Consider the following 22759-nt stretch of genomic DNA (forward strand, 5'->3'; position numbering starts at 1 on the left):
GCCAGTTATTATTATTATTATTATTATTATTATTATTATTATTATTATTATTATTATTATTAACCTTTATTTATGAAGGACTGTAAATTTACACAGCGCTGTACATACAATCTTTTTAATTAGATGGTTCCCTGCCCTCGGGCTTACAATCTAAAAAGACATGACACAGAAGGAGAAGGGAGTGGTGGAGGGAAAGGGTAAGAGGTCCAGCAGTTCCTCTCTACCTCCGAGGCCTGGACCAAGGCAGATGGACTGGAGGGAGGGCTTGGCTTCATAATGGATGGTTAATCTTCTTCCAGGGAAAATACATACTCTCAAGTAGGATAATACATATACAGTACATAGCAATACAGGAAATGGTTCGATAAACAGGCACCAAAAGAACATCAAATAGTAAGCAACAATTATGCAATGCCTGGGAAGGCTTCTCTGAACAGGATGGTTTTCAACTCCGTTTTGAAGCTGGTTAAAGAAGTGATGGCCCTTGCTTGTGGCGGAAGAAGGTTCCAGGAGTGAGGGGCAGCAAGTGAAAAGGGGTGAATCCGGGATGGGGCAGAGGAAATCCTGGGCTGGGACAGCAGGCCTTGACTACCAGAACTGAGGGCCCGAGTGGGAAGGTGAGGAGAAAGAAGGTCTGATAAGTAAGGAGGGGCCAGTCAATGCTTATGCAAAGGACTGAATGAGGGATCAAAGTACTCTGGCTTTAAATTCCTAGAACATTTTTAACAAAAGCAGAAATGTCAGACTGAAATGCCTAAGGCAGAAGGAAGCTGAATAGAAGCGTTGCTGGTTCTGTCTTTAATGCCAGCGAGTGCCAGCATTATTAAAGATCCTTCTGTAAGGTAAAAGCATCCTAAAAGGCTTATTATTTTACATTAAGAGATATAATTTTGAGAGCACTCTGGCATGCACAAAAAAGTAACAAAGATTAGGGAGTTTGTACAGTAGCTTTGACAGGACTTATACCTGGGGCCTGCAACAAAGTGTTGCAGTGTGGAGTGCTCCTTTTCAATTTTCCAGCTAACCACAGGTTCCTCTTGCCAATGATATTAACAACAGACCTGAAGTTATCAGTACATGTAAAGATTTTTCTGGCTGGACAGGCACATAGGAAGGGAGTGCAGTTACAGAGCATATCATCATCATCATCACCACCACCACCACCACCATCAGTCTCCTGCCTTTTTTCCTCAGAAGTAGAACTCAAGGCCACTTGCAAGATTAAAACATACACAATATTGACAAAAACAGTGCTTCCAAGTCACAACTCAGAAAGGTGACCAGGAATCAACATAGAAATGCTCCCTCTGGGCCAGTTCCTGGAATAGATTGTCTATTATGGCATCTGAAGCCATCTCTGTTTCATAATAAGATCTGTGGTGAAATCATATGGATCAGGGACACAAGCATATGTTTCAGTGCCTTACTCCAAAATGGATTACAGAAAACTGGCTGATAATTATTCAGAACATACATCAGGATAAAGGGAAAGATTTTAACCAATATTTTTACAAACTGCCTTTTCAGGCCTACCATGCATAACATTCTAGCTTCAATTACAGCATCTCTAGTATCTGTACTAGAAACCTGGAAGATAGGAATAGGCTAAGTCAATGGTCTTCAACACGGGGCAGCTTTTTTGACTTCTGTAATGATTCTAAGCAAATAAAGTACATACATAACTCTGTCATTTATAATTAAACAGCAACTCCCACATACAGCATAATGAAAAGGTTTATTGTAGTAAGTGGAAAGTGATAAATACTAGGACAGTACCTTTATATAAAAAAACAACTGTCATTTCATTCACTCAGTCATATATCCTATCATTCTTTAGATATTTGTGAAGTTTATTGATAATTTAATATTTAGAACTTTTTAAAAAATCTGCTAATATGCCATTATGAAGCACAATATTGCCTAACTGGAAATCCTCCAAAAATGTCCCTGGAATTACCGTAGCCCTGCCAAACTCAGTGTAGACTTGAGCAGATATGTACCCAAAGCAACTGATTACTGAAAAGTACTCTTTGGTTCAAAACACACTGCAAAAATAATCCAGTTTGAGACCACTTTAACTGCCCTAGCTCAACACTAGGGAATTCTGGGAACTATAGTTTTGTGATACATTTAGTTTTCTCTAGCAGAGAGCTCTGGTGCAAAAATAAACTACAATTCCCAGGATTTCCAAGCACTGAGCCTGGGCAGTTAAAGCAGTCTCAAACTGGATTATTTCTGCATTGTGTTTTGGACCTACATTAAGCAGCCCTTGAAGCTTTAATTGTTTCAGAATATGATACCCAGATTAGTGTAGGACTGACAGAAGGGAACACATTACACCAATTTTGTGTCAACTTCATTGGCTATCAGTTTGTGGACTGTGGTCTTTAAAGCCTTAAACACCTCCAGTACTATCTGCTCCCACAGGAACTAGATTGAGAACTGCAAGTTGTTAAGGCTGTCCTTCCTACTGTTCTTTCAATGACAGAGGTAGAGCCGAGGTGGGGAGAAAGAAAGCAGATTTTATTGTGGTGCCTAAATCTTGTGTGCTAAAGCTGTTATTATTGATTTTTTAAAAATCATTACTATGCAAGTTCACTACTGTTTTACTGTGAGGTTTTTAAAATTTTGTTCTGATTTATATTTTTATTGGTCTAAATCAAATTGTAAATCCCAACTAGAGCAAACTCACTGAATCAATGGGAATCTGATAAATCAACACTTATATGTTTGTTGTTGTTGTGTGCCTTCAAATCATTTCTGACTTATGGCGACCCTAAGTTGAAACTACCATGGGATCTCCTTGGCAAGATTTGTTCAGAGGAGGTTTGCTATTGCTTTTCCCTGAGGCATGTGACTTGCCCAAGGTCACTCAGTGGGTTTCATGGCTGAGTTGAGAATTAAACCTTGGTCTCCCGAGTCATAGCTTAACAATCAAACCACTAAGCCACACTGGCTCTTCAACACGTATATAAATCCCCTTTATTCAGTGGGTCTTGGCCTTTGTAAACTACTTTAAGTTTGATATTTTTTTTTCAAACATGGGATACAAACATCCAAATAAATACATAAATAATTCAACAGCTTCAACATCTGTAATGCATTGTTGAGCACCCTTTGGGTTCGGCTAGTCAACCAATTACAAATCCATGTAACAGTTACCTTGTCTAGCCCATATTTTACAAGATTGTTTGCAAGAATATTTATGGGGAACCCTGTCAAAGGCCTTACTGAAATCAAGATATATTATATCCACAGCATTCCCTTCATCTAACAAGCTGGTAATTTTATCAAAAAAAGAGATTAGATTTGTCTGGCATGACTTGTTTCTCTGAAACCTGTGCTGACTTTTTGTGATTATGGCATTGCTTTCTAGATGGTTTCTAGTTGACTCGAGTATAAAGATTCTGCACTGGCAGAACTAAATTGTAAGAAGCCTAGCTGCCTAACTCTGAATAAAAATAATTACAGTGATATTTTGTCCATATTGTCAGGATTATGGGAAGGAAAATCACCCTGTGGTACTTGTACAAGCTTGAATGATTCTATGATTCTATGATTGAAGCTTCCATTTTTATCTCTCATGAGGACTAAGGTAAAAAGATTAGCATCAGTTTTTAAGGACCCAGTCATTTCTTACATTTCAGAGTATTCACAACAATAGAAAAAGGATGGAGAAGGAATAGCATCATTTTTTAAAGGAATCAGTCATTACTTTTATCACACTCACAATGATAAAAATGACATGAAGAAGGAATAGACTAACATTGTCCAGGAGTCCACGACTATCGTGCAGACTACAAAATAAGCCTCCTAAGGGAAGTGTTAACTTTCAGCCTTGTGTGCAGAGGCAAAAACTGGCTTTGGGATCAAGGGAACTCCTTTCCTGTTTTCTCTCCCCCAAAATCTTCACATTCAGATAGATGTCTATTATTTAAATCTATCAGATTACTTACCACCCAGGGCTTGTCACAGAAGTTGTAGATTGACTCTAGTGAGTTAACACTTGGAATTCCAGCATAATGCATCCCAATAATTAAGTTACGGAAGTCTTCATTTTCTGCCATGCTGAATGAGTGTTGCCGAATAAGGACAAAGTCAGGCTTGAATGATCTAGGAGAATTAGATTGTTCTTTAAATATACCCCAAAATTAATGGAAAGAAATATCAGCTATTAGATTAGATGAGTTAGATTAAAACATCATTTACAGGAAAAGGACTGAGAAGGAAACAAGAAAACATATTTTTGGAAGAGAATAAACCCAACTCTTCCAGAATTCATTGAACTATGTTATTAAAGCTGTCGACCTTTTTACTTCCACAGTTTGATAGTGATCCTACTGAGGTCCTTTGGAATAACCAGTTTTAGGTTTAGATGCAAAGTTCAAAATTAGATTACCAAAAAGCACCTATAAATAGTTCCCTTTGATATAATTCATAGCCATACAGCTTGTACTGTATCTCACAAGCTTTTAAATGTGTTTACATTTCAAAACAAATTATTTTTAATAAAATCTACCAATTTCTTTGCTCCTTATGTTCTAAAATGGCTGTATAGTAGGGGTGAAAATCAACCAGAAAGGCCGACCTATATTTTTTGCTGTTCCTCACATTCCTCACTACTGGCTTTGCCTGGTGGAGGAGTGATGAGAACTGCAGTGTGACAACATCTCAAGGGATGCACGACTCTCATCCCAGTTTTAATTATACATCTATCTATATTTCACCTCTGATTAGATAACATTTATATGTAATCCAGGCAATTTAAACACCAGAAATATTTATTAGCATTTCTAGTGCAAATGTTAGTATGGATTAGAGAGGAGAAGAGACCCAAACAGGGCAGAACACTACTTTTCTTGCTTCCTAATGGAGCACACATCAGGCAATTGTCAGATTACTATTGCGAGATTATTATTATTATTATTATTATTATTATTATTATTATTATTATTATTATTATTCCCTGGAATGCTTGACACCTGTGTCTATGCATGCACCGGGAGGGGGGGGGAGCAGGAAACATGATTCTGTTATGCCCTGTGGGGAGCCTTCCATGAGCAGAACTGTGCCTGTGGAATGGGTGAGCCCCGTGGAGGTATTAATCAGCCCAAAACAACACAGTTAGATTAGTTATTTATAAGATTACTTTTCAGTTTACTTCAAAGGAACATGTTTTCTGTTTACTTCAAAGTCTACCTCAGTGCAATGGGGGACTTCATTTATAATGAATCATCTGTCCTGCAAAGACAGGAAGTTGTAAGCAAGCCTCTCCAAATATTGAAATACCTTTAAAGAAATAAACAAGTTTAGTCAAATACTGTAACAGAACAACCAAAGGAATAACCATTTTCAGAAAATATTTTTATAATTTCAAAAATAAATCAGCCCACACAAAGTTACATTTTATTACCGTACTACATCTTATTACTAAGATGTTTGGGGTTTTTTTGCTATAACAATTCCACAGCTGTTGAAACACCAAACATCAATTTCATTGAGGGTTATACATTTTTAAATAAAATTGCCTATGTTGCAATCAATACTTTGTTTTAAGAAATATCTGTGGTTCTTTAAACATTAGAAGAGATCTGTGAGATAGGTTAATATGGTTATTCTTATTAACAATGCAGATGGAGGTGCTGAGGTTGAAAGTGTGGCATGTCTAAGATCATCTTGTGAGTTAATGGGGGTAGCCAGATATGAACTGGATGCTTTCTAATTCATAGTGTAGTCTCCTACTCACTATACTACAACTGCTCTACAGCATCATCCTGGATCTGAAACTGGAGACTGGTTCAAAATGGAGGCTTTTCAGAGGCAGTAGTCATTACTGGCTAACACTGGAAACAAGATGTTGGACTAGATTAGCAAAGATATGCAGATGGCATCATATCACTAGCAGAAAATAGCAAAGTGACTAGTGAAGGTAAGGAAGTGCAAATGCAGGATTAGAGCTGAATATTGAGGAAAAAATGACCACAGATGATTTGCACAACTTTAAAATGTAAGATGACAACATCAAAATAATTTAAGATTATCTATATTTTCTCTATACCTCTATATTAAAATGGAGACTGTAGTCAAGAAACGAGAAGAAGATTAGGACTTGGAAAAGCAATTATCATAAAGTACCAAGTCAGAATCATCCTTGGAATAGTAATTCCAGTTTCTATGCATAAAATAGTGAAGAAAGATGACAGAGAAAAAAAAATCAACTCATTTGAAGCAGGTACTGGAAGAGAATTTTGCAGATACCATAAACTACCAGTAAGATTAATAAATGGGGCATAAGGAAAATTAAGCTCTCATAAGTTTATCGTACGACATTTCCAGACCGTTCTGGGCATGGGATGGGATCGGCATGGAATGGGCAAGAATGGGTGTTACCGCACATGAGAATGCTTTCAATGCTGCTGAGAGTCCCCAAGCCGTTCCCCATCCATGCTATGGCAGTTTATTTTGAAGGACTATTTTGAACCATTCCGTGCCAATCCCATTTCGTGCCCAGAATGGTCTGGAAATGGAGTGCAATAAACTTATAAGACTATCATGTTTTGGACACATCACGAGACAACGTGACTCACTCGAAAATCTGATAATGCTAAGTGGAAGGCATCAGGAAAAAAGAAAGACATTACAGATAATTTGCCTCAATAAGGAAAGTCACAGCCCTGACCTGAGCAGGACTGTTGATACAGAGTGTCTTCTTGGAGGCCTCTCATTCATAGGCTAGCCATAGATTGAAGCTAATGTGATGGTAAAACCAAACTTTTACTCATTCCAGCTCTAAGAAAAGGCACACATGTCTCTTTAGGGTATAAGCTGTCAGATGATAATATTTATTTTGTGACTGGCTGTTGAGCATTTTCAAAACTGACTATGTATGCACCTAGAACCTATGTGGTCTAAAATTGATGTTGTCTGGACTCCTAGTTAAAACCTGGCACCCCCACCACCAGCAGCAGTAGGGGCTGGTATTTTCATCCAGATGCTTATATCTGAGCAAGACAATGCCATGTAGTATTTATCTGGACAGCTCCATGTTGTTGTTGTTGTCGTTGTTGTTGTTGCATTCTACCTTAAACAGCAATATATCTTGACTGGGACACACCTATTTTATTGTGATGCTTTTATACTAAAACTTTATAAAGCTACTCAAGGGGTTGCAGCTGTCTAAACAGAAAAGCCATGGATCCTGTTGAATAATACTGCAGACAGGATTCAAATTCATGGTCAGATTTTCTACAGTTCAGTCTTACTTTTTATGTTAAAGGTGGGAGAGAGGAACTTACCTGACAACTTTTGTTCCATTTCTGAATGCCTGAATATCTACAGCGTAATTACCATCTGCATGAGCTATCAAATTTACTTCTGAAAATTGTGCCTGCAAGATAAAAAATAACCTGCATAAAGAAACCTGTAAGATTAGATTCCTCATATATTTGAAACTCCTTCTCCATCTAGGGTGAGTATTCCTGGCTACCTCTGTAATACTGTCAAGCAAGCAAAAGTTTAAACAACTAAAATGGCTTGTGTCACTACTGTGTGTGTCAGACAAAACTGCAACATGAACTCTCTCCTTAGCTTGTGTTAGCAACTCTGTTTATAAAAGAATACACTTTTGGAAATATTTGTATAGGAAAGTCAGGGAATAAACTCAAAACAGTCTGAGTTTATATAGGTGACTAACTACTCCAGAAAAAGCCTTTTCATCCCAAAATAACTTGATTTTCTGGATTATCTTGACAAACACTAATTTTATTGCACATCACATAAAATATTTGGCAAAATAGCCATGATTATGAGCTTTTTAAAAAAATTTCCCACAAAATAATTTTAAACAAGAGCTTTTATCTTCTTCTTCTTCTTCCCACTACTTTTGTTGTTTTTTTACATTCTCCCAGGAATCAGTGACATATTGTTGGATACAATACAAAACGTAGTGTCACTTTTTGTAATTGTATTATAGTAATCCTACCTGTAGTGACTTCATTCAGTTGTTTTTTCAATCCATCTGTAATTGGTCCTATAGCAGAGCACCTATCACCACTGGAACCACCATTGTTTCCTTTCCCCAAAAAGACCGAATCTCCCTCTGAAGGTCTTGCTATTTCACCTTTTCCCTTTCTTTATCATCAGTTTTGCTACCCCCAAGGATTGCCACATTAATTATCCATATACGCTTTTTCTCAACCACAGATATTTCTGGAATATTATGTTCTAAATGTTTATCACTTCCATCTTAAAAGACCCATACCATTTTTACTTCACCATTTTCAACAACTTTCTCAAGCTTATGTACCCATGAGTTCTTTGCAGATTGTAAATCATTTATTTTCAAAATTTAAAATATATAATCATGACATTTCTTATACTCAGTCTGTTTCATCTCACTGCATGAAATAATAAGGCAGTCAGTGGTTTTATCTCTTTTTTTAGATAGTGTTTTCCCCCAGTATTTGCTTTGATGCTACTCATCTGAAGCACATGTTCTTGAGCTACAAATACAAGTCCTTTAGTTTCTTTTTTCACTATCTCCTTCTGCAACCACTTCTAGATGTTTCCTTTCTCAGCTTTTCTTTTCATGCTTTTAATGTATTGACCATGTAATGGTTTGTTTTGTCAGGCTTCAAGGCAATTTTTCATTAATTTATTTCTACACACTTTTTTGTGTATATGTCAATGTTCAATGAATTCTCTCTATATACATATATTAATATTACTTCTTTGCTTTTTTTGACAAATTCACTCAAGGAACTTTTCTCTTCTTCAACTGATTCACTTTTAATAATTCCCAACACCCCCAATGTTATATGGTAGATAAAATTATTGTAGATCACTTTGAGGATGGAAAACACAATTTTCTGTCCTAATTTTCCAAGATTTTTTTTTTATCTAGAGATCTAGTTTTGTTTGAGTCCAAGCAACAATTCCAGCTCTGTACCAATTAACTAGCATGACCCAGGGATATAAGGTCTGAGTTATATTTTTACTACTAAGCTTTGATATTAAAAAACATTGTGTACTATTTTTTATACTCAGCCCTAGTAACCTCTTTCACTCTCTTATACAGAATAGCCTCAGCTTGGAATTTTTCCAAAATATTTGTAAAATGAGTTTGCACTGAAAAATATAGCCAATAATAAATAATTAGTTATACAGGATCAATAGGGATTCTTTCAAAGTACTTTTAATAAGAAGTTAATTACAATTTGCTACAAGAACTAACTTCCAGTTGATACTAGATGCTCTATAATTTCCAAAGAAAGCCATTATACAAATCCAGAAGAAAACCAATGTGATGATTTTACATGAGTTGCATTATATTGTATTATACTGGTTTTAAGAAAATATTTGTAATATTTCATTGAAGTCCTTTGAACAATGAAAATGTCTACATAATAGCAATATAATCTATTGTCAGCAATCTCAGTTCAATATTTTAACGAAATATGAGGCTGAAGAAAATAGTGTGCATACGTTTGACAAAAAGCTTCTCATTTAGTACCTGTTCAACTTTGATGTCATATTCCCCAAGGACCTTTTTTCCACGAAAACATTTGGTCCTGAAAAAGACAGTAATTACTGTTACTATAATGTACTTGCTGTAAATATAACATTATCAATAAAAGCATTCTTCTTTAGTAAGGTGGAATTTTAAATCTATTGGTAATGCATAAAATTATGCTTATCTGATATTTAAGAATTAAAAAATCTTTATTTAATCTGTCTACACAGTGAATGGTTGATGCTGAAAAATATTTAGAATCTCTTTGATATTCTGGCATATGGATTGTTTTCCAGTTAGAATGAAATATTCCTCCTCAGATTCACCTTTTCTTTGTAAACATCCTCTGGATGAGGCAATTATTAAACAACTGATCTCTGGCATGATTCATGTTTCAACAAATGACTTCAGTTTTGAAAATAAACATTAATACCGAACACTAAATTTGCCATCTGGAGTCTTAACAAAATGTTAAACAAAATGAGGCCAGGAATACTTCCAGTGACTTAATTCCACAGAAGCATTAAACACTGAAACAGAAAAGCATTAAAAGCTTCCTGAATGTTTTAGGCTTTTAAAAAAAACAAAAAACTTTCTTAGTTCTTTTTACTCAAGCAAAACTTTATAAATCATATTTGTAAGTTCTCAAATTCAGAGGACTAAACTCTGATGAACTTTTCAAGTGTTCTTTTACTAAGAACTTGGGCTGATTCCAAAGCTAAGTGGCGCCTTTCATTGCTGGGGGGGGGGGATCAACAAGCCTTGATTATTCTCAGCATACTAACTTGGGGAAGTTGTAGCCATGTTGAAATATATTCATTTAATGTCTAAAGTACACTCTTGCAAGAAAAAGAGGGGATATGAACTACAGAGAAGTCCCAAGAAAGTTTTGTATGAAAGTGGTTGTAATCTCCTGCTTGACTGATAACTACCCTATCAAGGTATATCAGTGCTATAGAACAAAAGAACAACTATTTGCCAGTCTGAGAAATACTAACAAAACATTGTACAGAATGCCTGACTGAACTAAGAATAGTTCTGTTGTGTTAGAAAGAAACATAATGGACACTTTCTCTCTTCTTACAGCAGGTAAACACTTGCCCAATAGGAGAAAGTCATTGGCTTCTATGTCAGTGAAGCAGTGAATCTCCTTTGAGTTTAAGGAGCTTATCGTTCAGCATTTTAAACCGGTTCCAGCCTCCCAGGGATGCAGGATGGAGGTGGGGATTATTGCTCACTAAATCACCGGCCGCTATCAGCCTGGGTCTCAGTCGTATTCCGCCAGCACTTTTCAGTAGTCAGAAAGCTTTATGGCTTCTAAAAAGTGCTGGTGGAGTGCAGCTGGGCCCCAGCTTTGGACCTGGGATGTTGGTGGTTGGCAGTTTGGCAGCGATTTAGTGAGTGATAATTTCCGCTTCCACATCCCAGCTCCAATCTGGGAGGCTGGAACCAGTTTAAAATGCTGGGCTCCAATGTCACAACTTTAAAGAACTATCGAAAGTGCTGAAACCTACTCCCTTTAAAATTGTGACGAAATTCACCCCACTCATATGAGAACCACCAGATGCTATTGCTTGCCTACCAGAATCTAGGGTATATTTGTTACTCTTCATGATTTATGATTTCATTTCAGAAAGGAAAATTCTAGTTGTGTAGTTTGAAGCTCAAGGAATTTGAGACTAAGGGGTGAAACAGACAGGCCAAATAAAGTGGTTTCCACCTGCTTTGAAGATGGGACATTTAGATGACGAACGCCTCCAAAGTGGAAGAAAAACAGGCTAAAAATGGGAGCAAAATGAAGCTGCGATAGTCAGAGTCAAGGAGGAAAATGCGTACCTTTGATCCTGCATATAAACTTTCCAATGCAAAAGCAGTTCTAACCCTAACCCTAAAGCTGCATATAAACACACTAGTACAAACGCACATTAAAAAAGGATGGAGATGGTGTACCCAAGCGGTTGGGGTGGCAATGCAAAAAAAAAAAATAAAAAAAAATGAAAGTGTGACATCTCCAATGGATACAACATACACAAACCACAGTGTCCAAGAGCAGGCATGGAGTGAAGGGGGGTGAAGGGTGCATGTAGGGGGGGCATGACTGCACTTTGCGTGTGTTTCACTATGCACACTGATGTTCCAATGGCCCATACCAGTTGAGGATCGTAGTTGTGACTGTGTGGCCAATCAAAAGGGCAGCAATCTAATGGGATAGCACCTAGGCAGCAGCAGGTAGCTGCTGGCAATGTATTTGTGTGATGGTACGCATGCATGGTGGGGAAGTGACAAAAAAATTACCCAGTGGCATGGCTTGACAATAACACTTTTCACCCTTCCTGCATAACTTTGGGCCTTTGGTAGTACATAGTTAAATGCCCCAAGGATTCTGCTGGGCAAGCAAATGCAGAGGTGTACTAATGGACATGACATTCAAATAGGTACATTATCTTTCTACTATACAATACACCACATTATCGATCTTATCTTAGTCTATGTAAAGTGTAGGAATGGACATATAGCAATATGTCTATTTTTTATATATTTAAAATATAAACATATATATTTCTAGGTCATATTATTATGAGTTTTCATTGGGGTTATAGTCCCATACCTACACAGTGAGAAAGGATCCCAGGTTCCTCTCCACTATCTTACCCAGGACTAATCTCTCCACAATATTTGTTGAATTAAACAATTGCTTAGGAGGCAGGATAGAAAGAAATATCTAAAATACTACTGTGTTTTGACCCAGGCCAAGAAAAATAATATCTCAAACTCCTTCCTTTGATTTTATTGCAGTTGTTAGTGGGGACACTTTACCCTAACATATTTACTTGTAAGATATAAATAGATGCATTACACTTCCAAGCTGTTCACATTCTTCTAAATAGCACATGGAAAATAGTTTATGATTAGGATTCCAAAGTACTAGAGATATTGCAGAAGGGATCCCAAGCAAAGCTTGGAAAAAATGTAAAAGCTTCTTTCACTAATGAAATGCCTATATAGTTAGCTCCTGAACCCCTCTACTTTCCTTCTTATTACATATTTCACATTTACTTCAAACCTCACTACTTGGTTAAAAAAAATCTGATTAGTGCAAAAGCAGCAATGAAATGAAATCAAGCCATGACCTGGATGCTTAAAATAGCCAGAATGGCAGGAAGCAGCCATGCTTGCTTGCAGAGAAATAGAAGGAAAGGGAATAAAGAGGAGGCAGTTCCATTGCTAGCTCATGCCTAGGAAAAAGAGTGTGCCATCATTTCTGAATGGAGGATGCATTGGTAATATTAATTCAAAGGGGAAGACATATTTGCCTTTGATAATATCAAGTGAAGGGAAAATACTGCATCTAGATTTGGAGAAAACAGGGAACTATCATATCGGTTTGTTTTCCCTGTAGTTCATTGTAGTTCTCAGCAGCTATTACAGTGCAGGTGGAAACAGTGCCTTGGAATCACTGGCCTGACAGAGAAGCTTTTATGAAAATCTATAGCCTCCTATTCTATAGCATGTTCTCTGTCAATGACACTGTTAAAAGTTCAGTTTCTTCATACATCCTTGATTAATGTATCTTGCCAATGCTTTAAAAATAGTTCAGTTTTCCCTCTAATGGCCTTTCTCCTAGCAGGAAGAATTCAGAGTCCTGGTTATGGCTTTTAAAGCCCTTCATGTTTTGTGCCCCAACTTTGACTCTTAACTCATGAGGCAGATGGGTGTTTTAATGTGGAGTCCTGTCCTCATATTCCGTTATTATAACATTTGAAATCATTTTAAGTTTGTGTTTTTAATCCAATTATTTATTTAATTATTTTTGCCTTTTGTTTAATAAGATTTTAGCTGTACTTTGTTTTAATTTGTCATAAGCTGCCTTGGGTTTTGTGCTGAGAAAAATGCACAATACAAAAACAATTAATAAAATACATAATTGTGGAAACCAGAATGATTTATTTTTCTTGGTGGCAAGAAGAAACAGAGGGAGAAAACAGAATAAAGGGCTGGGAGACTGCTCTTCCACTGCCTGGAATAACTAAGTAAACAATGGCCAAAGGCTGTCTCAAAGTACAGAAATGAAGGAGTACATTTATCCATGTACCCTTCCTCTCCTAGTTGGCATCAACAGTGCTTGACGTCCTGCTGGACAAGTGGTATTGCACAACCTTAAATGGAGTGTACAACCTTGTGAATATTCCACACTGAATGTGTACATCTCTTGTCCTGACAATGCAGTCCACATAACAGCCAGCAGCTGGGCTCATTGAAGGAGGGCTGTTCAAGCTGGTGGACAAAGAGGATGACAATTCCAGCCCCGCCTACGGCAAATCAAGGCTGTGATGGACAATCAGACCCTTGTCAGAACACCCATCATCAGTCACTCATGGGAGGGGGCTGGCTATGTAGACCTCAACTCTACATTACAAATCCAACTACAGAACAGCATGCCACACTTATGTTAAAAAGAGAGAAGGCAACACAAAACCTCCTGAAACGGAATTCCCAGCTGGCAGCTATCATCACCAGATGCTCTGTAATAATGTACAATATGAGTATTCCATTCAAGAGGAAATGAAGCTACCTAATCAAGGTCTTCTCAGCGTGTGACAGGGTTCATTTATAGACGTTTATGACGCCCGGAGTACAAAGGACAGGCAATATGGAAAATAAGGGGTGGTGACAGATCAGGCACACAAATTTTTATTCTTTACTCATTGTTTTAATGTGAAATGGAAAATTAGAAGTTTTTTTTTTGTCCAACTGAAAATTAAGAAACTTCTGTATTATTTAGCTGAATTTCATATTTTGGACTTTTTTTTTAAAAAAAGTTGTTTTTTTTAAACATTTTATGCAAACCCCAACTTTGTCATCCCTTCTCGGTCTAGCTCCAACTGGTATCTTGAGGACTAGAACAGGATGTGAAAGACATGACGTAGGGTTGGTGGTGTTAAGATACCACTCCCTCGAACTTTTTCTTTGTACAACCTGGATTGAGAGAGTGGTGATAATATGGCAGCAATTGTTATTTTATGTGGCCTCAAAGGGGGTGAACAAGGGGTATGTAGTTCCCTTTCAGTTAGTTCAGTGGCTCTCTCTGTGATGCAGGTATTGTGCACGCAGAGTTGGTGGTGGGCTGTGGCATGTTTGCAGAGTGCTAGGGGCAAGTCGTCATTTTTAAGCTGTTTTAGCATAGTCAGGAGCTGGTGTGTTTGTTTGTTTTTCCGCCTCTCTATGTGAGCATGTAGGAGGGAGATGGCTTTCCGGCCAACCTGGTCCGGTCCCATCGCTCACTCCAACCAAAGTGTAATTGGTTACGCAGCCTGAATTCTAAAATCATGTACCAGAAGGTGAGTCCCCTTGAATCAGTGGGATTACTTCCAGTAGATATACACAGGATAGAGCTCCTGAAGTTCTCAAAAATCAATAACAGAATCATATCAGACTAATTTCACCTTCAAAGCATAAAAGGGTGCCGTCTGTTACCAAATGGTAAACGGAAACAGGTGTCAATTTAGTTCTTTTTTTAGAGATGTCTTGTGTGGAAACTGTTCTGGATAGGAATACATGGTGAAAGTACAAAGGTACTTTTCCTAACTTTGACCATTATTTTTGCTAGAACGGCAATACTGCAAGTCACAACAGTTTTTTCCTGAAGATATTGTTTGTCTGTCCACTGAACTATTGTATTTTTGCAAGCTAAACATAGCACAATCCCATTCATACTCATGACTTTCAAATTCTATTTCATGTAAAAAAAAAAATTAATATATATGTACAGAGCTCAACTAAAGTAAATGGGACTGACCTATTTGTTTTCGGGAAATCAGTACAATTATAATTTCAACTTCACTTAGTATGAAGGATGAAGATGAAGGCTAGAAACAATTATTAGTCCAGCTAGTGTATACCACTCAATCACTGTGACTTGTTAAATGGTTGGAACAAACATTGACTTAGCTCATTACCTACAGCACTCTAAACTAAAAATAATAATAATAAACTGTGTTATGTTTATACCCCGCTTCCTTTGAGATCAAAGAGGTGTACATCTACTAAGAGCGATCACATACAAATAAGAACTTTAAAAACATTCAATAATAATCAAATATTCAATAAATATCTAAAAACAGCTATAAAATACAATTAATCTAATTGGGGAATAGTCTCTACAGTGAGTCGGGAGGGGTATGCTTCCGGGAGAGAGAAGTTTTTAACCCTTTTTGAAGGCTTCCAGTGTACTGCTGAGGCAAATCTCTCAGGAAGTGCATTCCTAAGAGTAGGAGCAACGCTGAGAAAGCTCTTTGATGGGTTGTTGCCATTGACCTTAGGGTATTCGAGTAGCAATTCCCCGATGTTCTCAAGTGCGGGGTGGATTGTGTAGGAGAGGCGTTCCCGCAAGTACTCGGGGGGGGGCCCAAGCCATGTAGGGCGTTTAAAGGTAATAACCAACACTTTGTACTGGGACCGGAAGCAAATTGGCAGCCAGTGGAGAGGTTTTTGTACGGGAGTTAGATTGATCCAATCTAGATGTGTCCCATGGCTTCTGGCTGCAGCATTTGAATCACTGAAGCTTCCGAACCTGGTACAAAGGTAGCCCCATGTAGAGCGCATTACAGAATCCAAGCGAGAGGTTACCAGTGCATGTACGATAACCGTTTCTAGGTCTTTTCGATCCAGACAGGGACGCAGTTGGCATATCAGCTGAAGCTAGTAACCAAGCACTCTGGCTATCGAATCTACTGAAGATGAAACTGTAGAGATGGATCCAAGATACTCCCAAACTGCAACGTTTGGCCTTTAGGGAAGTGTAACCCCGTCCAGGACAGAGATGGCAAATTTCCCTATCTGGATCGGAGCACCTATCACGAGTACCTCTGTTTCTCTCTCGGATTCAGCGGAGTTTGTTTTCCTCATCCAGCCCATTACTGACCCCAGGAAGGCATCCAGAGGAGAGGTGCCAACCTTAGTCCTGTATCAGTCGGAGACATGGACAGATAGATCGGGGTGCATCAGCGTACTGATAACACCGGCCGTCCCATGCTTCCGGATGATCTCTCCCAGCGGCTTCATGTAAATGTTAAATAGCATGGAGGACGAATGCGCCTTGTGGGACGCCAGATGTAAGCTCTCTTTTCGAGAGAACATGTCCCCCAGCTTCACCATCTGGAATTTCCTGGAGATAGGACTGGAAACCCCTGGAGCGAGTGCCCCCATACCTAAATTTCTCAGGCGTTCCAGAAGGATACCATGGTCGATGGTAGCGAAGGCGCGCGGAGATGTCCAAGAGCACCACAGGGTTACACTTCCCCTGTCAGTGGCCAGAGAGGTCGTCGACTAAGGCGACCATGGCAGAGACTCAACTCCCTAGACCCCGCCCTGACCAGTTTGAAATGGGTCCAGATAATTGGTGTCATCCAAGACAGCTTGGAGCTGAAAAGCGACCTGCCCCTCGATCACCTTGCCCAAGAATGGTAATAAGGAGACCAACCTATAATTACACATTAAAAGGGGATCAAGAGAGGTTCTTCAAAGAGGCTTTACCATTGCCGGTTTCAGAGATGATGGAAGAGTATTCCCGAAAGAGATGCATTTATTATAGATGGAGTGCGGTTTTTTTATGCATCTCCTCCTGAGCGGTCAACCAAGAAGGGCAAGGGGTCGAGAGGGATGTCGTCTTCTCAACACGCAACCAAGGAGCTTGTCAACGTCCCGGACCACACTCAAAACGATGCAGATAACCTGGCAACCAGGAGTCACTGGATACCTCTGCATAGGTCGGTCTGAAGGCTGGCGGCGAGATAGCCCTTATTTGAGAGCAATGGCGGGTTACAGACCGCCTGTTTGGGGCGGGCTGCACCGCCCCGTCCCCGGTGGTATTGGGGCCTCAGCGGCTAGACCGCAGCCCGTGGAGCCCGATCCGCCGCTTTCTGGCGCGGGGAACGGGCAAAAGGCCGCTCCCCGCAGCCTGAACAGGGGTGGCCCTGGGGCTTCAAGCCCCAAGAACACCCCGCGTCGGCGGAGAGGAGGAAAAGGGCCGCGCTTGGCCTCCGTTGCTCCTTTGGTGTGCTGGGCGCGGGCCGTGTGAAGGCTGAGCCCAGCGGACCCAAACCAGGGAAGAGCTCCGAAACGGAGCTCTTCCTGCTCCGCGCTAAGGGCGCACTAAGCGCCCTGGCGCAAGACGGGACGCACTGTCCGCGCCGCCCGCCCCTGTAAGAGGCGGCGCGGTGCGTGACATCCTCATGGGGGCGGCCCGTGTGGAACGGCTGGCTGCCATTTTGTGTTGTTGCCGGTATGAATTTAGAATTGTATATTATGTGTGCATTGTTTTAACCAATTTGTAATTTGTGTTGTATGTTGCAATGTGCGTGCACGCCCTGATTTTAAGAAGGGCGGTATACAAATAAAATGTTTATTATTATTTATATAGGGGGGTGCGGAAGCACCGCCCCTTTCAAACCCTAGTACGCGCTCGCGCGTACTTTTCCTGCCCGTTTGTAATGGGCCTTTTCAGCAAAAAAAAGTCATTAAAAGCATCCCAGCAGGCTACCGTTGGTTCTAATAAAGGGTTCAGGGTGGTTGGGGGTTGGGTCAGTTCCCTAACCACCCTGAACAGCTCTGCTGGATGGGACTCTGCTGATGCAATCCATGCAGCACTGAGCGAGTTCTTAGCTGCATCGATTGCCACTCCGTAGGAACGTAACATGTTCTCATGGAGTGTTCTGTCAGATAATTTCTGTTGTTTCCGCCAGTGGCACTCTAGTCGTTGCGCAGCCCGCTTCATGTGGCAAAGATCTTTTGTATAACAGGGTCTTTTTTAGAAGTGGGCGGGTAAGGATGCTTGGGAGCGATACTGTCTATTACCCTGGTGAGATTCGTATTCCAGTTATCAACCAGGGTTTTGACAGCGTCACCATCATTCCCAAACATAATACCCTCTAGGGCTTCTTGGAACCTTTTGGGTTCCATCAGCCTTCGAGGGCGGACCATTGTAATGGGTCCACCACCCCCGAGGTGTTTTTGGATTGTGGCTTTCAGTCCTATCTTGACCAGAAAATGGTCCGTCCATGACAAGGGGGAAATAGAGTTAATTTCCACCCATGGACACTCTCGAACTGTACTGAAGACTACATCAAGTGTATTACCAGCACAATGAATTGGACCCGAAACCAATTGGGACAGGCCCATGGATTTCATGGATTCCATGAACAACTGAGCCGCACCTGTTAGATCTGATGAGCCGGCCTCGAAGGGGATGTTGAGGTCCCCCAGGACAAGAAACCTGGGGGACTCCAACACCAGCTCCGAGACCAGCTGTGTCAGCTCGGCCAGGGAGTCTGTTAGGTTACCGGGTGGACGATAAACCAACAGAATCCCCAAACTAAGTTGAAACCTAAAGATGGTCTAAGTAGAGCTCACAACTTTTTATGAACAGAATATTTTCCTGTAAATATAGCCCATTGTTCTTTATCAGTTTGGTTTCTGGCAATTTGCTTATTACTGAAGTGCATTCTTATAGTACAAAAGCAGCAGCATCACCATCCATGTAAGAGAAAATGGATTAATTGTATGCTAGCAGTAATGATATTTTTATTCTGCTGTCTATGGGCGTAAACATGAAGTCCTACAGCCACTGCTTGCTGATATTATATATGGTGCTATGAATACCATATAATGAATGGAAATGAATTAAATTCTTTTCCTTTGAATTCTGGAGGTTAGCCAGAACAAGACATTAATTTGTTAATGAACCAAACCCAAGTACTTGACAACCGTATTTTCTGAAAATCACTTCAACCAACTGCCAATGCTGATTTTAATAGGGAGAACATCACTTCACATTTAACAAGTGAGCTGCAGAATACAACCAATTCAGTGATCAATTATTATCAGTGGTGGCTCCTGCTGCAACCTGGGATCTCACACACAAGAAAACTGATGGGATTGTAACACTACAAATAATTGTATTTTTTAAAACATTGCAATCAAGTAAGCACAACTATTACACTTCCATCATTTAATGTGACTTCAGTAGAATTAAATTACAGATGGGAACATTTTATTCTTCTATTCCTAAAATAAGAACATGCCATTCTCTTACTCCCAGAGAAGGAATTCTAATTCTGCTAAGCATTTTAATTGGAAACAATTAATGTTTCCCAACTCATGGCCCTGGAAGATGTGAACCAACATTTTGAAGACATTTACATATACCAAATTTCTTGCAGCTTCATGTAGAATATTCAAGACTTGCCAGAACAGTTTGGGGAAAACCCTGCTACTTCAGATAGAACAGTAGTTTTATAAAACAAAGGACATGTTATTCCTATAAGATTCTGATTAAGAAAGTAACAGGTAAAAAGAACTGTTGTATTTTTGTGGCTCTCTAATCCCTTGGAAGATCTATTAAAATATAAAACATGAACATATGGGCATTCATCATGCATGCATTTCTAATGTTAAAAATTCTTTTCTTTTGTACTTATTCTGTTTCCCAGTATGACTTTAAACTAAGTTATTTTTTCAACACCTCTCTCAGGATTTAGCTAATATCTTTATAAATTTTTTCAGTGTTTTTGCAAAATAAATGCTGGTTTCTGCTGCCCTCTTGTGTAGAAATAAGTGGATACCAATTCAGCTTAATTTTACTCTTTGTATTTAACTTTACTATTTTGCGATTTACAGTATGCCAGCTAACACTTTAACAATCATCTTTATGTTTCTTAAATCTTGTAACAGGATATTGCTAAATAGCTATTGCTGTTCACTCATAATTTTCTATTTCACCAAAGTATTCACCATTTATCAGAACATCAAACTGAATGTTAAATGTGTTGCATTAATCATGAATTTCATAGGGTTTTCTTAAACAAGGAAGACATACAGGTCATTTTGTCAGTTTCTTCCTCTGAAATATAGCCTACAGCACCTGGCAGTAATTGGTAGTCTCCCATCCATGTACTAACCAGTGCTAAACCTGCTTAGCTTTCCAAGATCAGACAGGTTCTGGTGCCTTTAAGGTATTTAGCTCCTTACACCTTTCTTGCTATTGTTGTTGTTGTGTGCCTTGAAGTCATTTTTGAATTTTCATCACCATAAAACCCTATCGAGGAGTTTTCTGGAGCTGAGTGTGTGGCTTGCCCAAAGTCATCCAGTGAATTTCCATGGCTGAGCGGGGAATCAAACCTTGATCTCCAGAGTCATAGTCCAGCATTCAAACCACCACAACACACTGGTTCTCTACATCTATCTAGCATAGCCTAATTAATTCTCTTATCAGTATCTGGGTTGTTTAGTAGGTTATCAGGAACAGCACAGCCTGAAAGCTATGGTGTAGTCTTCTGCAGAGCAATCCAATTTCACCCTCTCCTTGGCTTCATTTATTCTCTCTCTAGTTTCTGCCCGGACTATCAGCCATTCTGTCTTGTCCAATGAGATAAGTGAACTCCAGTGGATCCCATTTGTGTCAAACATACTCTTCTCCAATCAGATTGTTGGAGAGAATATAAACAACTCATGCATAGTTAGATCTAGGCTTTTGGCAGTCATCCATCTCAACTACATCAGCCATCATGGCACCCACTATGGATTTATTCTCAATCATGTCTGGTAGACGTTCTGTTACCTTGTTTACAATTGAGCAGGCGTTCTGCCCTGAATTAGACTATCATACACATTCTAACATAGGGGCAAAACAGATGGGCAGGAAGGAGCGGAGAGAAGCCGCTCTTGGCCTGATCACCCTGGGACCACGGTGTCCACATGTCATGATCCCGAGGGCGCCTGCTGCTGCGGTTCCCAATGGACTGTGGAAAAGAGCAGAAAATCCTCTCTATAATTTTGATGTAGGCAACATGGCTATTTCCCCCCAAACTACCTGCCCACCAATCCCAATGATGGCTGCTTGAATGGACAGGGGGGAAAACTGGACGGGGCTACATGGATCACAGAAAAAGCAGGCAAGGGAGATTTTCACATGGGGACAGGACAGGGACAAGATTGTTCCCCATCTCTATCCTGTTTTTTACACATCCATGACTGCAATGGCGCGAAAGGCTTTTAAACTGTCACGTCAATTCTGCAATTAACCTGTCATTAAAGCAGCATTGCATTAACACAAACTTCTGTTAATACAAAATGCCAGTCAATATCGCTTTAATGACAGATTAATGGTGGGATAATGACGGGAAGAAATATCAACAATCTGAGATATGCTGATGACACCATAATACTCACAGAGAACCTCACATACCCGTAACAACTACTAAGAAGAAAGTGCAAAGGCAGGCCTACTGTTGAACATAAAGAAAACAAAAATAATGATCACAGAGAACTTACACACATTCAAACTAGACAATGAGGAAATAGAAATAGTAAAAGAGTTTTCATATTTGGGATCAAACACTGATCGGAACTGGGACTACAGCCAGGATATCAGAAAATTAAGAATGGGGAGGGTGGGTATGAAAAAATAGAAAAAAATCCTAAAATTGAAAGACATACAACTCAGCACAAAAATCAGAATCATACAGGCCATTGTATTCGTTGTTACCATGTAGGGATATGACAGCTGGACAGTCAAGAAAGAGGATAGGAGGAAAATCAACTCATTTGAGATGTGGTGCTGGAGAAGAGTGCTGAGGATTCCATGAACAGCTAAAAGAACAAACAAATGGGTCCTAGAGCAGATCAAGCCAGAAATATCTCTAGAAGCCAAGATGGTAAGACTTAGACTGTCATATTTGGATGCACCATGAGAAGGAATGAATCACTGGAAAAGACAATAATGTTAGCAAGAGTGGTGGGAAGTAGAAAGAGAGGAAGGCCTCATGCTAGATGGATGGACTTTATTAAAGAGACCATGAATATGGGTTTGCAGGAGCTGGGCAGAGCAGTAGAGGACAGGGGGGCCTGGAGATATCTCATCCATAGGGTTGCCATGGGTCAAGATCAATGCAAAGGCAGTTAACAACAACAACAAAATGATGGGATCTTTGCAACTTCATCTGAAAGTCTTTCACACGATTGCTGTCATTTGCACTTTCCGGATGGGATAAGCACAAATCCCATCTGAAAGTTCTTCTTGCAATCACATGGAAAGGACAGGAACATAATGGGACAGGACATCCCTCGTCTGATAATCCCCAAAGACAACACTTGGCTCCCTGTTTCCTCACAGGGACTTTCTAAGTAAGAAACAGAGAGCCAGAGTAACATAGTGGTTTGAGTGTTGGACTATGACTCTGGAGACCAGGGTTT

General features: G+C 39.6%; 1 protein-coding gene across 1 annotated transcript in view; it reads right to left on the minus strand.

Moving 5' to 3' along the window:
* Positions 1 to 22759, minus strand: part of SYN2 (synapsin II) — a 235045-nt gene that overhangs the window by 105711 nt on the left and 106575 nt on the right. Inside the window, 3 exon segments of the mRNA XM_042451153.1 lie at positions 3957 to 4113; positions 7296 to 7387; positions 9512 to 9569. Of these exon segments, the coding sequence (XP_042307087.1) occupies positions 3957 to 4113; positions 7296 to 7387; positions 9512 to 9569 (307 nt within the window).

The sequence above is a fragment of the Sceloporus undulatus genome, chromosome 2 (assembly GCF_019175285.1).
Source record: "Sceloporus undulatus isolate JIND9_A2432 ecotype Alabama chromosome 2, SceUnd_v1.1, whole genome shotgun sequence".
NCBI lineage: Eukaryota > Metazoa > Chordata > Lepidosauria > Squamata > Phrynosomatidae > Sceloporus > Sceloporus undulatus.